We start from the raw sequence: 16,835 nt of genomic DNA, 5'->3' as shown, positions 1-16,835 counted from the left end.
GGTTGCTGCCAAGACATCGGAAGGATTTTTGACCAAGGTTTTCAAAAGCTCAGTGTCACACCTGCCATTTGATTAAGGAGGGATTTTGGATGCAGAGTCTGGCATTTATTGTCCTTTGTGTGGCTGTTTTGTTTGTTTTGTCTTTGTCTCTCCTAGAATTGAGCAGTGTTCACACTAGTTTTTAAATTGTTGGGTGGATTACATATTTTACATAACCATGTTAATTTAAATTAATATATTCCCATTAACTTTTAATCATAAAATAGTGTGGACACAGCATGTCTTCTAACTGGTGATTAACCCCTTAAAATTTATGAAACACACTTTTGTAGGGTAAGAATTTGCTTTCTTTTAAATAAATTAACTGGTTTTGTTTTGTTAACTGGGTATTAGGAAGAAAGTATGATCTTAGCACAATATATCTAAGGGGTTAATCCACTTGAAATATAGAATGGGTGCAAAAATCCACACTCTAAATTTGCCAGAAATTTCCTACTTATAGCTCTTAAGTTGTTTTTAAATTGCAATAGGTGTCTTGGCATCTTTGAAATTATATCATTAATTTAAATTTCCAAAGTTATGAATGCTTGTGTGCAAAAGGAAAACTTTTCTTCCGTATTGGAGGAAATTAAAACATGAATTAACATTAAAAATTCAGAAACTTTTAGAAAGAGATTGCACATTATCACCTATTTGCATTTTAGCTTTAGCAGATAATGTAAATAAATAAGGGACATGGAAAGGGTTCTTCAGCATGTTCTGTAACCTTGCTTTGGGGAGTGGTTTTTTGTTGTTGTTGTTTCTTGCTTTTTTTTACTTCTTTAATTAGCTGTGCTTTCCTGTGTTCCTTTTCCTTCTCTCAGAATAGCCCATTTCTTATGTTCATTATATTTCTGGATTCAGTAGTTGGTTTTTCAGGTTTTGAGATTGTTTATTAGTTTTTAAAAATTACTACTATTTCTGACTTGATACTTTTCTTTTTAGTACCCACATTCCTCTTTCAGTGTTCATTTTCAGAATGCCACACAGTGTTCTTTGATTATCTGTAAAATTCCCTTCTAATATGTATTCTGAAAATTTGTGCCATCTGATTATGTAAGGAGTAGGAACTAAGAATAAAAAGCCCAGACAAGGGATGAAATTCTTTATTACTTTTTAAATATGCTTTTTAATATGTCATCTACTCAAAATAAGGACAGATATCTTTTAAGATTTCTGAATGCTCATATAAAAATAGACAAATAATTTGCCCAGCGTTGCTAGTACTCTTAAAGTAAAATCATCTTCATGTTTTCTTTTATCGTATATTTCATCTTTTGTCCCACATATTCATTTGGTGCCCTCAATGATTTATAAAATTATATCCTAAATGTCCCATAATTTTGGTGCTTTTTATCTAGAAGACTGTTTTCAGTAGCTTACTTGCCTGGTATGTAATTTTCCTATATTTAGAAAATATTTTAAAATCACCACAGTTGTGAATTAGATTGACTTATACCTATGAATAGTTTGATTAGCAAATTTGATTAGCAACTTTTATACACAGTTTACAGATATGTTTTAGATGAACGTAAAGCTGGCCTTTTATGAATGAAAAGTTAACTTCTTGTCCTGATTTAGGTTCAGATTTTCTTAAGTTTTATATAGCTCATTTATGTTTTAATACAATAATCTGATTAAAATCAGTTATTATAACTGACTTGCAACTTAAAAGATTCTACAGATATATCATCAAACCATTCTGCTTACTGCATCTGTTCTATTTCTATACTTATTCTATTTAACCATGCTAGTTCCTATTGCCCTTTTCTACTTTACTCATTGTTTCTCTCCAATTATTCTTTGAATTACTTCATGGGAACTTTGAATTTTAAAGGGCATTTCATATTCCCTTAATTCTTAAAGCTAAAATTCTCTTGTGGAAGAGAAGTCATTGAACTCTTAGAAATGCCTATTTTTGGCTCTTTATTTTTTTTCTATGATTATTACTTCATTGATCATCCCATATTTATTGTTAGTTCTTTGACATATTAGCCCCAGAATAACCTATGACCATTTAAAATACTGAACAAACTCAGTAGTTTATTGTACATTCTCATTTATTAAGGTGGATTTTTGTGTTCCCTTTTGTCTTGTCGTCTTTGTGCTGGTGCGCTGTGTCCAGTAATCCTTCCTTTTGATTTTACTTTGGTGGGTAGGGTTTATATTTGCAGAAATTATTTATTATATTTCTAAAATAAAGAGCTTAATTCTCATCTTGATCTTCATATTAGATTATGTGAATTTGTTGAAAATAACTCCCTGGGTACTTTAAAGTGTTGACAGACTCTCAAATGGCTCATGTGACACTGATGCTACTTTAAGGAAGTGTCTTGCTCACCTGGTCAAACACCCATTCCTCACTGCATTTTGCCAATTCAATCCATTTTAGATGTAACCTCGGGTATGGTGAAAGACCCACCGGACGTCTTGGACAGGCAAAAATGCCTTGACGCTCTGGCTGCTCTACGCCACGCTAAGTGGTTCCAGGTTCGGAACATCATTTTACTTTTTTCTTGTAGCCTTATGAGAGAGTAGTTCAGTACAACATGTTTAACTGTGTTTAAACATTTCAAAAGATTGCCCAAGCAATACTATTTTAAATTAAATATCAGAAAATGTTAACATAGAAAGCTGGGTGTGAAGATCTGCATATTGCAGTTACTATTAATTTGACAATAAACTCAGGTTTTGGGGGTGTTTTGTAGTTTGGGTTTTTTTATTTTTATTTTTAGTGGCTATATTTAAAGTTGACTTGTTTAGGAACATCACAAGTTTGTGTACATATATTATATTCCATAAGGCTGCAGATTAACTTTGCTTTAAATAATGGAATATGTGTTTAAAGCTTTGTGTATAGTTTTAAGATTTTCCCCCCCTCTTTCTCTAAGTTAATAAGTGTAGGGAATGAAAGGTGAGGAAGCAGCTGTTTGGTTTAGTGACTTTGCAGTTATGCAAAGGCACAGAAAGGAAACCAAACAGATTTCCTTAATCTTTCAGTCCCTAGACAAACTTTTTAGCTCTTTACTTTTTCTTTTATTTCTAATGTAGGCAGACTTTTTTTTGAAGTTTACTGTTTTAAATGAACACAGGTCAAGGTTCACAGGGGATCAAGAACAATTATTCTTGTATAATCTGTTTACTTTGACCTAAAATATCAGCTTTTAAATACTAACCCTGGCATAAAATATTGCTGTAAATGGCAGCTCATTGAATCCAATTTTAAGCGTGGTTATTTTTGTTTTATTTTTATCTGAGCTTCCATTGAACAGTGGTATTTTAACTTTTTTTTCATCAAGGGATACTTTCAGTATTTCTAAGATTAATTCAGTTGGTTTTTGTGTTGCTCTCAAGGCTAGAGCTAATGGTCTGCAGTCCTGTGTGATTATCATACGTATTCTTCGGGACCTCTGTCAGCGAGTTCCAACTTGGTCTGATTTTCCAAGCTGGGTGAGTAATATGTAATTGTATGGTGTGAAAAATAAACATATAGGAAATATTTATGCAGTTTTTTAATAGACTCATCTTACATCTAATTATCAACTTTCTTTTCATTTCCTAAATGTAGTTTTTTTCTTCTAGTGAGAAATCCTGGGGTCTTAATTTTCTGAGAATTCCACTTGATTTTCTTTCTGTATTTTCCTCTCTTTTTTTTTTAACTCTTCTCACAGTGTTTATTACTTTCTTTAAAATAGGACCGATTATGAGTTGTACATACATAAAGGTACAAAGAAAACTAAAAATGAGCTATTAATCTACCTATGCAAGGTTTTGTTGACATTTTAACAAAATAATTTAAAAGGAATTTTTAAGATTTAGAAATATACATTATTCAAAAATGCATAAAATTAGGAAATTCGAATAATGCAGAAAGGCATGAAGTAGAAATGAAAGCCTTCTCGTCATTTAAAGGCAAACCATCTTGACACAGTTTGTTGTGATTTTTTTCCTAGGGGAAAACATGCATGCATATATATCGCGTATGTTCCTTTTTTAAAAAAATATTTATTTGTTTGGTTGTGCTGGGTCTTAGTTGTGGCAAGCGGGCTCCTTAGTTGGGGCTTGCCGGCTCCTTAGTTGCAGCACACCAGCTCCTTAGTTGCGTCACGTGGACTCCTTAATTGTGGCGTGTGAACTCTTAGTTGCAACATGCATGTGGGATCTAGTTCCCTGACCAGGGATCGAACCCAGGCCCCCTGCATTGGGAGCATGGAGTTTTAACCACTGCGCCACCAAGGAAGTCCCATGTATGTTCCTATTATTATTTATGTACATAAATCCCTTTGATATTGAACCGTTTGGGTTCCTACAAGAATTCAGATAGAGAGGGATTCATTCAGAAATATAACTGAAACTACTGATTCCAGAGTTGGGTTAGAGAGAGTTGAATAGCCAGGGTTATCTTAAATTCTTTTTTTTAACACTGGAGTGGGTCATGCTGTTTACATTGTTTGCATCTTTCTCAACAAAATGCATCTTGGAGCTCTTTGAGAGCTGTATTGACTATATGGTGTTGCCTTTGTATGGACATGCAGTATTTTATTTAACTGGTATCCATTTAATGGACAGTTGCATTGTTTGCAGTCTTTTGCTATTAAATTTTCATTGTATTGTTATCAGGCTTTTATGAGTATTATATACATGTGATAAATGGCTAGGGTCAATTGCTATAGAATTCCAAGGTCAAAGGACATGTGTTGATTGTTACCGGAAAGGTAGATCATTTAAAACTTCCAAAAATTGTTGAATTGATCATTTCCTTCACACCCTCGCTAACTTTGGGATATCATCACGCTTCTTTAACATGATAGGTAAAAAAAACGGTGTCTCATTTTTTATTTAGATTTCTTTATGTGATTATTGGCATTTGTAATTCTTTTTCTCTTAACTGCCAGTTCCTTTATTATTCGTTTTCTCAATTTATAACTCTATAAGAAATTAACTCTTATCTGTATTAAAAAATAAGTTTTTCCAGTTGTTCATCTGCTTTTCAACTTAATTTTTGCTGTTTTATAAAAGCTTTAAAAGCTTTGCAAATTTTAATCCATTAATGTTTTATGACTTAACGGTTTTATTTCTGCTTACAAGATTCTTTCATATTTTAGGTTATAAATTATTCACACATGCTTTCTTCTAGAGCTTTTTTTCCCCCCATCATATGATATTTTCTACAGATGATTGCTTGCTTGTTTATTTAGTTCTTTAGTCGTAATATATAGCAAACCTCCTGGAAGGATGTATTTCATATTACAACAGTGGTTATCTCTCAGTAGTGAGTAGTGAGATTGGTAGAGATCTGTAATGTTTGGATTTTACTAGGATGAAATATATATTTTATTACTTGTATAATTAAAAATTAATTTAAAAATCATACATGGATTAAAGGTGGATCCAGCTATATGTTTTTCCAGACCAATTACCAATTATTCCAGTACCATTTAACATTTTATTTAGTAGTGATGTTTGTTCTCCCAACCCCACTTTGAAATATCACCATTATCATAAACCAGTGGTTCTCAGCCACCATCAGTTTTGCCCTCTAGGGGACATTTGGCAATGTTTGGGGATAACTTTGGTTGTCAAAACTGGTTATCAGTAGCACTGAGGAAGAGAAACCCTGTCACAAACCAAAGTTCCTTTTTTGCAGGCCTACTTCTGCAGCCCTCTTTCATTGCTCGGTCTTTTCTAGTACCAAACTCTTTTAATTTTTAAAGCTTCATAGTGTGTTTTAAAATGCTGATAGTCCTCTTCATCAGAAGTCTTCCCTCTTCATTCTCTGCTATTCATTATAAACACCATCTTACACAGAAGATTTTTTGGGGGGTGGTGCTTTTCTCATGCTTCTTTTTCTGAAAGAACTTGACTACTGTTTTGTTCAGTTTCTCCGGTTCTCTTGATGATTTTTAAGTAGCACTGTATTGAATTAATAATTGGTGGAATGTCATCACTTTTATAATACTGACTCTTCTTTATGGGATGTCCTACTTATTGGAATGAATGTTACACACTTATTTAGATTTGAATGGGTTCTGAGCATAGTTGTTTGTACCTAGGTATTTATCTTTTAGAGTTTTTTAAAATACCATTTTCTGGTTATTGTTTATATATATTAAATATATTAATTTTGTAACCCATCACCTGACTGCATTCCTTTATTTGTAGTAATTTTTTTCATGTGATTCTCTTGGCTTGGAATCATATCTACCAATCTCTTTCCTAATTTAGTTGGTTGATACTCCTAGAATAATTATGGAATAAAAGAAATAATACTTTACATGCACGTTATGTTTTAATTGCTTTGGAAATGTTTCTAGTATGTAAAGTCTGTTAAGCATGGTGGTATAGCCTTTTATTTGAGATCCTTATTTCTTTGTAATGTTAGAAATGTCAACCCTCTCTTAGTTTACTAAGTAATTTTGAATCAGGAATGTAAATTGAACTTTATCGATAATTTTTCAAGGTTTCTTGACATGAATGTATAGTTTTTCTCCTTCACCCTGTTAATATTGTATATTTACAAATATATCTACTGATATTGAGCTACCTTTGCATTCCAGAGATGGATTCTCCTATATTTGAGAATAATCTCAATGAACTGTTAAGTTCTGTTTGCTGATAGTCTATTTAGGAATTTTGCAGTGACATAAAGGAAATTTTTGTGGTTTTATTTTTGTCTTCTTTGTTAGATTTAGGATCACACTAACTGTGTAATGATACACTAACTCTATAAGAATAACTTAGAAGCTTTTGTTCTTTCTCTAAACTCTGAAACAGTTTTTAGTAGCATCAAAACTATATGTTTTTTGGGACTTCCCTGGTGATCCAGTGGTAAAGAATCCGCCTTACAATGCAGGGGACACAGGTTCAATCTCTGGTCAGGGAACTAAGATCCCACATGCCGCAGGACAACTAAGCCCATGAGCCACAACTACTGAGCTTGCACGCCTCAGCTAGAAAGCCCACGTGCCTCAACTAAGACCCAGCACAGCCAAAAAATAAAAAAATATATATATAGTTTTTTAAAAAACTTTTTTGATAATTTATAAAATTCATGTGACATCATCAGTCATTTATAAAAGGGGTCACGCTTTCTTGGTTTCTTTTATTGTGATTAATTGGTTTGTTTAGTTTTTCTTTCTCTTGGGGTAATTTTTGGCAACTTATCTTTTCCTAGAAAAATTGACCAATTCAGCCAGATAACTCAGATTTTTAGACTTTTAAAAATACCTGTAGCATCTTTTTTATTTTAATTCTTTGATTAGACTAGCCAGTAATAGCAGTTGCTATATAGGAACAAAATAGCAAATGGGTGTTCAGTATTTATTTGTGATGAGAATTCACTGAATTCTTAATAGATTTTAAATATAAAAATTTATGAGCATTATATAACTTTAAATTTTTTAAATGTTCAAAAATATAAGCATTATGCATTATCATTTTACTTCCTGATTCCTTCAACTTCAGTCCCTTCAACCCAGGTGCCCTTGAGGCTATTTCTGTTGTAGTAAGTCTAAGCTTCAGTACTTTCGAGACTGAACTCTCAGGCCACTCCTGGGCTACTCTTGGAGTTTGGAAGTCCAACACTACAGATGGCCCTTTGCCTACACCTAACTTTTCCTCTTTATCAGAGCCATAAACTTCAAGGGACCCTCTCTCCTTTGAGGGTGCAGAGATCTAAGAACTGAGTGGAAGAGAGGATGCACAGGTGAAAGGAACTGAGGGAAGATAGGCCATGACAGGGTAATGATGGGAGAATCAGGGAGGGCAAACAAAGCTGCTGGACGATCTTTGAAATCATGTACATATAACATAAAATACACAAGTATTTTAGTAGGTTAAAGCACACCAAAATGTCAGTATTTTGACATTTAAAAATCTCTCCTAGTATTATATTCTTTAGGCAGTAGTTTATCCAATTTATTATTTTTTTCCTCCCCTCAAAGAGCCAGCTCCTTGGATTTAGCTGCCAGATCTGCCATTTTCCTTCTTAAGTAATTCATTAATTTTTTACTTCATCTCTAATTTTCTGTTTTCCTTGGGTTTATTTTTGTTCTTTTACAAACTTCATGAGTTGGATACTTGTTTCATTCACTCACTCTTTAATTATAGAGGTTTTAAAGCTGTAGTTTAAGGCTGGACATAGGTTTTGGCCATATATACATGTGTATATATATATACGTGTGTGTGTGTGTATAATATTTTTTCTTTTTTTTCTATGCAGTCCGAAATTCATTTTAATATCGTCTTTAAGCCAGGAGTAGTTTTGAGGGAATTTTTTAATTCTACATGACTGAAGAAGAGTTGCTTTTGTAAATAACTTCTAGTTTTTATAGCATATAAAAATAATGCAATAAATATATTCTACTATTTGCAACTTTGGAAATTTAAAGTTTTCTTTGTGGTCTCATATGTACAGTTTTTGTGAAGTGTGGGCACTTAAAAAATGTGTTCTCAGCAAGGTATAGCATTTAATATATATCCCTTAGTTCAACTTCATCAATTCTGTTCATACATTCTATCTCCTTTGCTTCATATTTTTTGTCTACTTTATCTGTCCATGGACTGACAAAGATAAATTAAAGTCTGGTATTTTGTTGTGTTTTCTACAGTTCTTTATTGTTTTGTTGCAGTAGTATTTTGGACATAGACATTTAATACAACTATGTCGTAATTGTGAATTTGAACCTTTTGCCATTATAAAGGCCATTTAATTAATACTTTCTGCTATTAGTTAATAAGCCTTGTCCATTTATTAATATCAAAACTCTAGCTTTGGGCTTCCCTGGTGGCGCAGTGGTTGAGAGTCCGCCTGCCGATGCAGGCGACACAGGTTCGTGCCCCGGTCCAGGAAGATCCCACATGCCGTGGAGTGGCTGGGCCCTTGAGCCATGGCCGTTGAGCCTGCGCGTCCAGAGCCTGTGCTCCGCAACAGAAGAGGCCACAACAGTTAGAGGCCCACATACCGCAAAAAAAAAAAAACTCTAGCTTTAAAAAAAAGAATTACAACTAACTTACAAATTATATTAGTTTCAGGTGTACAACATAGTGATTTGATATTTTTATACATTATGAAATGATTACTGAAATAATGACCAGTTATGATTTGTTACCAAAGTTATTACAGTATTATTGACCATATTCCCTATGTGCACTTACCTCCCCTCTGACTTACTTACCTTAAAGCTGGAAGTTTGTACCTCTAAATCCCCTTCACTTATTTTGTCTGTACCCCCAGCCTCCTAAACTCTAGCTTTTTATATTAACATTTGTCTGGTATGATTCTGTTTGTTTCCTTTGTTTTCTTCTGCCCTTTCCCATAATTCTTACCCTTTTCTTGTTCTTTTTTATGTGTGAATGGGTTTCCCTCTGACTATTTATACAATTAGTTGTTGCCCTGTTTACAGTTTTTTTGTGGTATTTTCATCTATTTGTTTAACCATTTTAGGTAATGTTTGTTAACCTCTCATCTATAAAAGCTGAGAAAATTATCACTTCTTCGTACTCCTCACGTCCTCTTTTGCGTTTTTTGTTATATTTTCTTTTTTTCATTCGTTCCTTTAAGAATGTATTAAAACCTGTTTCTTGATTTATGTCTTAATGTATGCTGATTCCACTTAGAAAACAAGGAAAGTTTACACTTAATGCTTTTTTAAACCTTGAAGGTTTAAAAATAACTACATTTACCTTCTGTAGTCATATTCCCTTTGTTTAATTTTCTGTATCTGAATGGTTTGATGCCAACCGTTAGATCTTTTACTGGGGCTTCCTCTTTTTATTTCTTGATTGTCTGCATTATATCATCATATAGTTTTTATCAAAAAGTGTTCTAAGTTTTTAAAATTTCTTTCATGTTTGAGAATCTTTGCCAGTTACCATTACTTTATTGAGAAATATATTGTTAGGTCACAATTTTTCCTCCTCCATTTATTGGTGTTGCTCCATTATCTTCCGGCACTGAGTATTACTAAATCTAAGTCCAGCCTAATTTTTTTGCCTTTACTTTTTCTACAGGCTGCTGAAAAATTCTTTATCCTTGAATTTTAGTAACTTAACCAAATTATGTCTTGGAATCTGTTGTTCAATATCAGCATTTCATTGAAAACTTTGTCCTTTTTGCCCTGCAGATTTGACAAATTATTAATATGATTCTCTATTTTCAGGGGCACCAATTATCCTTATATTGCATTGCCATTGTCCTACGTATCTGTTATCTTTGTGATTGTTTTAATCTTTGTTCTCTTTCCTCTTTTGTCCCCTATTATTGTCTCTTTGGCAGTAATTTAGTTTCCAACTGTGTCCTAATCTTCTTTGCTATTTATAATTCATTATTCCATAATAATGTTATTTTGCATTTCAGTTTGCTTAATTAGCTCTGCAGTCTTCCTTTTCATCTCAACTTTGAGCTCTTTTATTGGCTTTTTGTATTTATCAAGTTCTCGATTACTCAGAATGTTAGCAGGTTATATCTTCATTTCCTTAAATTAAGATTCTTCCAGAATAGATTATATTTTAATAGATATTTTTTAAAACACTTTTTGGTTCACAGCAAAACTGAGCAGAAAGTACAGAGTTCTCACCTACCCTCCTCCACTATACATAGATAGCCTCCCCCTCAATATTTGCACCAGAGTGATACATTTGTTGTAACAAGTGATACTACTTGTTACAAGCAGTGACATACTATTGTTGCTCGAAGTCCACATGGCTGGGTTGGATCTTTGTTGCTGCACGCAGGCTTTCTCTAGTTGTGGCAGGCGGGGGATATTCTTTCTCTAGTTACAGTGCACGGGCTTCTCATTGTGGTGGCTTCTCTTGTTGTGGAGCATGGGCTCTAGGCATGAGGGCTTCAGTAGTTGTGGCACGTGGGCTCAGTAGTTGTGGCGCACGGGCTTAGTTGCTCCTTGGCACGTGGGATCTTTCTGGACCAGGACTCACACCCATGTCCCCTGCATTGGCAGGCGGATTCTTAACCACCGCACCAGCAGGGAAGTCCCAAGAATAGATTTTTCAACTCTATTTTTCATGCTGTGTTCCTCCCAAATGCACAGATGTTGCGTCTGGTTTGTTTCAGTTTTTTCATCTCGTTAGTGCTTAGCATTGTCAGTTCCATTACAAAATCATCCTTTTATGCTGAGACAACCAAACAAGAACTGTCTTTGAATGTATCCACACCTTTTAAAATACTTCTCCTTTTTCTTCCCCCATGAGCTCTGCTTTGAGGATTGCTTATGGAAAGGAGTAGGGTTTGGCTGCATGTAAACCTTGGGCTTTTTTTTGGCCACGTTACATGACTTGCGGGATCTTAGTTCCCGAACCAGGGATTGAACCCAGGCCCCAGCAGTGAACGCACTGAGTCCTAACCACTGGACCACCAGGGAATTCCCAGACATGGGCTTTGTCTCTCCTGTGTCCTGATTGAATGTGCTGTGATAGTCTGTGAGGTGGATTCCATTGGCACACCTTTATGCTTCAGGTTTCAAACCCAGGATGGCTTCCTAGAGGCTTTGCTTATGCAGAATCTGCTCTGTTTGTTTCCTAAACCTATTTACCATTTCCTTTCAAAAACAATTTCTCTTTCCCTGAACCAACAGAGGGTTTTGGGTATGTGAAGCCTCTTTGGGACACTTGTGTTGAGAATTCACAGCCACCTTTGATATTAATTTTCCCCTGCATCTTACTCCTTTGGAAGATCTTACTCCTTTGGAAGATCTTACATTATTTATTTTTTTCTTTTATCTACATGTTAGATGTCTATTTATTATTAGATATAATTAGATGTGGATAATTGGAATTTTTCTACTCTTCCTTTCCTGTCTTCCACAAAGAGTCTTCAACTTGGTAAATACCATTACAAGCACTTGTCTGAATAAAAGATGTTTTAAGTGATAGAACACTGACACAAAGGGCAAATAACTAACATTCTTTTAGCTTGCAGGAGAATCAGCAAGTTGTACTTGGACTGTATCATCTCACTCACTTTAGCTTAAAAATAATAACTCAGCACTTAGCTACCCCATAACAGAAACCATCTACTTGAGTAAATACACATCCCCAAATCACCAAAAGCTGTTAGTAAACTTTTTTTAAGAAGACTTGACAGTTCTGGGACTTCCCTGGTGGTCCAGGGGCTAAGACTCTGTGCTCCCAATGCAGGGGGCCCGGGTTTGATCCCTGCTTAGGGAACTAGATCCCACATGCTGCAACTAGGAGCCCACATGCCACAACTTAAAAGATCCTGCATGCCTCAACTAAGACCCAGCATAGCCAAATAAATAGAAAAATTTTTTTAAAAAGGACTTCCCTGGTGGCTCACTGGTTAAGAATCCGCCTGCCATCGCAGGGTACATGGGTTCAATCCCTGGTCCGGGAAGATCCCACATGCCGCGGAGCAACTAAACCTGTGTGCCACAACTACTGAAGCCCGCGTGCCTAGAGCCTGTGCTCAACAACAAGAGAAGCCCATGCGCTGCAATGAAGAGTAGCCCCTGCTCGCCGCAACTAGAGAAAGGCCACGTGCAGCAACAAACACCCAATGTGGCCAAAAATAAATAAATTAAAAAAAAAAAAAGGCTTGACAGTTTTTATTAAGAATTGTTGAGTATGAAATAAAGTGCTGTGCATCAACATGTGTATGAGTATGAAATAAAGTGCTGTGCATGTGCAAAGATATAACATCCTACACATGGACTTAGGAGTCAGAAGTTTGTCATGCATGTATCAACCTTCACCTGTGTCCACTGGAATACAGAAATGGCTTTTATACAGACAAGTGCTTGTAATGGTATTCATAAAATCCTATTTTAGTAGCATAAACATTTTTATCTGTAAAATTGGAATAATAGTTGTATCTACCACCAAGAGGTGATTATGATGATTAAAATTGCTTAATGTATGTAAAGGCTTAGAACAGTGTTTAGCATCTAATAAGCACTCACTCAGTAAGTGTTAGTTATATAATGATGAAGAGGCTAACTTCACTACTATTACAATTAGTTGACTAAACTTCCTAGGGTTTGATATTTAGATTGTTTCCAGTGCATTGCAGATAAACAGCTTCACTGAATATTTTTTGTGTTTTCAGTAAGTGTAAGAGCCCTATTGTAAATCTTTAGTACTGACATTACTGGGTTCATTAGTATGTGGTTTTGAACTTGTCAACTGTGTGATTTTTTTTTTTTTTTTTTAAAGAAGGTTTTACAGGCATACACTACCACCAAATGAAAGTACCTGTGTTACCATAATCTCCCAAAGTATTTTTTTTTTCATAGCCCTTTACCTCTATCAGAACTAGAAACTACTGTCCAAGGAAACTAGTAATGTTATCTGTCTGGATCAATTGTAAAGGATATTTATTGAAATACAGTTGTCTTTAAAAAAAAAAAACAAAAAACCAGGTTTGAGTCAGTAAGACCTGGGTTTAAATCCTAGCCCCTTAAGCTTCTAGTTGTATGACCTTTTAACCTCTTTAAGGTTTTCTGTTTTTTTAATCTTTAAAATTGTGGTATAGTGGCATCTAGTTATGAGAAATTAAATGAAATCATTTATTTAAAAGTGCTTAGCATGGTGCCTGCCCCTTACTAAGCATTGTTCTTCTTACTACTATTAAAGATGGGAAAGAAAAATATATACACATGAATGTTTTTTTAAGCAAATATTATAATCCTAGGTTTCACATCATTTAATAGGTAATATTTAAGAGACCTTTTTTCTTTAAATAACTTCAGCCACCAAGATGCTTCACATTGCAACCTAAATAATCATTTTCTTAATTTGATTCTGTTCATCTTTGATGTTGTCCTTCTACTTGTTTCTTTTTTTCCACATCTTTTTTGGAGTATAAATGCTTTATAATGTTGTGTTAGTTTCTACTGTACAATGTGAATCAACTGTATGTATACGTATATCCCCATATCCTCTCCCTCTTTAGCCTCCCTCCCACCCTCCCTATCCCATCCCTCTAGGTCATCACAAAGCACCAAGCTGATCTCCCTGTTCTGTGCAGCAGCTTCCCACTAGTCATCCATTTTACATTTGGTAGTGTATATACGTCAGGGCTACTCTCTCACTTCATCCCAGCTTCCCCTTCACCACCCTGTGCCCTCAAGTCTGTTCTCTACGTCTGCGTCTTTATTCCTGCCCTGCCACTAGGTTCATCAGTACTGCTTTTTAAAATTCCATATATATGCATTAGCATACAGCGTTTGTTTTTCTCTTTCTGGCTTACTTCACTCTGTATGACAGATTCTAGGTCCATCCACCTCACTACAAGTAACTCAATTTCTTTTCTTTTTATGGCTGAGTAATATTCCATTGTATGTATGTGCCACATTCTTTATCCAGTCATCTGTTGATGGACATTTAGGTTGTTTCCATGTCCTGGCTATTGTAAATAGAGCTGCAGTGAACATTGTGGTGCATGTAGGTTGTTGTTGTTTTTAACATCTTTATTGGAGTATAATTGCTTTACAGTGGTGTGTTAGTTTCTGCTTTATAACAAAGTGAATCAGTTATACATCTACGTGTATCCCCGTATCTCCTCCCTCTTGCGTCTCCCTCCCACCCTCCCTATCCCACCCCTCTAGGTGGTCACAGAGTACCGAGCTGATCTCCCTATGCTATGCGGCTGCTTCCCACTAGCTGTCTCTTTTACATTTGGTAGTATATAAGTCCATGCCACTCTCTCACTTCGTACCATCTTACCCTTCCCCCTCCCCATGTCCTCAAGTGCATTCTCCACATCTGCGTCTTTATTCCTGTCCTGCCCCTAGGTTCTTCATAACTATTTTTTTTAGATTCCATATATATGTGTTAGCATACGGCATTTGTTTTTCTCTTTCTGACTTACTTCACTCTGTATGACAGACTCGAGGTCCATCCACCTCACTACAAATAACTCAGTTTCGTTTCTTTTTATGGCTAATATTCCATTGTATATATGTGCCACATTCTTTATCCAGTCATCTGTTGATGGACATTTAGGTTGGTTCCATGTCCTGGCTATTGTAAATAGAGCTGCAGTGAACATTGTGCTACATGACTCTTTTTGAATTATGGTTTTCTCAGGGTATATGCCCAGTAGTGGGATTGCTGGGCTGTATGGTAGTTCTACTTTTAGTTTTTTAAGGAACCTCCATACTGTTCTCCATAGTGACTGTATCAATTTACATTCCCACCAGCAGTGCAAGAGGGTTCCCTTTTCTCCACACCCTCTCCAGCATTTATTGTTTGTAGATTTTTTGATGATGGCCATTCTGACTGGTGTTAGGTGATACCTCATTGTACTTTTGATTTGCATTTCTCTAATGATTAGTGATGTTGAGCATCTTTTCATGCATTTGTTGGCCATCTGTATGTCTTCTTTGTAAAAATGTCTGTTTAGGTCTTCTGCCCATTTTTGAACTGGGTTGTTTGTTTTTGTGATATTGAGCTGCATGAGCTGTTTATATATTTTGGAGATTAATCCTTTGTCAGTTGCTTCATTTGCAACTGTTTTCTCCCATTCTGACGATTGTCTTTTCATCTTGTTTATGGTTTCCTTTGCTGTACAAAAGCTTTTAAGTTTCATTAGGTCCCGTTTGTTTATTTTTGTTTTTGTTTCCATTTCTCTAGGAGGTGAGTCAAAAAGGATCTTGCTGTGATTTATGTCATAGAGTGTTCTGCCTATGTTTTCCTCTAAGAGTTTGATAGTGTCTGGACTTATATTGAGGTCTTTAATCCATTTTGAGTTTATTTTTGTGTATGGTGCTAGGGAGTGTTCTAATTTCATACTTTTACATGTACCTGTCTAGTTTTCCCAGCACCACTTATTGAAGAGGCTGTCTTTTCTCCACTGTACATTCTTGCCTCCTTTATCAAAGATAAGGTGACCATATGTGCGTGGGTTTATCTCTGGGCTTTCTATCTTGTTCCATTGATTTAGATTTCTGTTTTTGTGTCAGTACCACACTGTCTTGATTACTGTAGCTTTGTAGTATAGTCTGAAGTCGGGAAGCCTGATTCCTCCATCTCCGTTTTTGTTTCTCAAGATTGCTTTGACTCTTCGGGTTCTCTTGTGTTTCCATGCAAATTGTAAAATTTCTTATTCTAGTTCTGTGAAAAATGCTATTGGTAGTTTGATAGGGATTACATTGAACCTGTAGGTTGTTTTGGGTAGTATAGTCATTTCCACAATATAGATTCTTCCTGTCCAGGAGCATGGAATATCTCTCCATCAATTCATGTTATCTTTGATTTCTTTCATCAGTGTTTTATAGTTTTCTGAGTACAGGTCTTTTGCCTCCTTAAGTAGGTTTATACCTAGGTATTTTATTCTTTTTGTTGCGATGGTAAATGGGATTGTTTCCTTAATTTCTCTTTCTGATCTTTCGTTGTTAGTGTATAAGAATTCAAGAGATTGCTCTGCATTACTTTTGTATCCTGCAACCTTACCAAATTCATTGATTAGTTCTAGTAGTTTTCTAGTGGCATCTTTAGGATTTTCTGTGTATAGTGTCATGTCATCGGCAAACTGACAGTTTTACTTCTTCTTTTCCAGTTTGTATTCCTTTTATTTCTTTTTCTTCTCTGATTGCTGTGGCTAGGACTTCCAATACTATATTGAATAAGAGTGGTGAGAGTGGACATCGTTGTCTTGTTCCTGATCTTAGAGGAAATACTTTCAGGTTTTCACCATTGATAACAATGTTTACTGTGGGTTTGTAGTATATGGCCTTTATTATGTTGAGGTAGGTTCCCTCTGTGCCCACTTTCTGGAGAGTTTTCATCATAAATGGGTGTTGAATTTTGTCAAAAGCTTT

The 16,835-nt window shown here is 35.2% G+C and overlaps 1 protein-coding gene across 2 annotated transcripts in view; it reads left to right on the top strand.

The window, feature by feature from the left end:
• ZFR (zinc finger RNA binding protein) overlaps window positions 1–16,835 on the top strand; it is a 77,113-nt gene that overhangs the window by 49,090 nt on the left and 11,188 nt on the right. For both annotated transcript variants that reach the window (XM_082652595.1, XM_082652596.1), the window contains 2 exons: window positions 2,432–2,529; window positions 3,394–3,489. In XM_082652595.1, coding sequence (XP_082508721.1) covers window positions 2,432–2,529; window positions 3,394–3,489 — 194 coding nt within the window. The remainder of the gene's footprint in view (window positions 1–2,431; window positions 2,530–3,393; window positions 3,490–16,835) is intronic.

Source organism: Grampus griseus (genome assembly GCF_964374135.1).
Source record: "Grampus griseus genome assembly, chromosome: 3".
NCBI classification, from domain to species: Eukaryota; Metazoa; Chordata; class Mammalia; order Artiodactyla; family Delphinidae; genus Grampus; species Grampus griseus.
The sequence above is the reverse complement of the archived record's forward strand: the minus strand, read 5'-3'. Positions and strand labels throughout refer to the sequence as shown.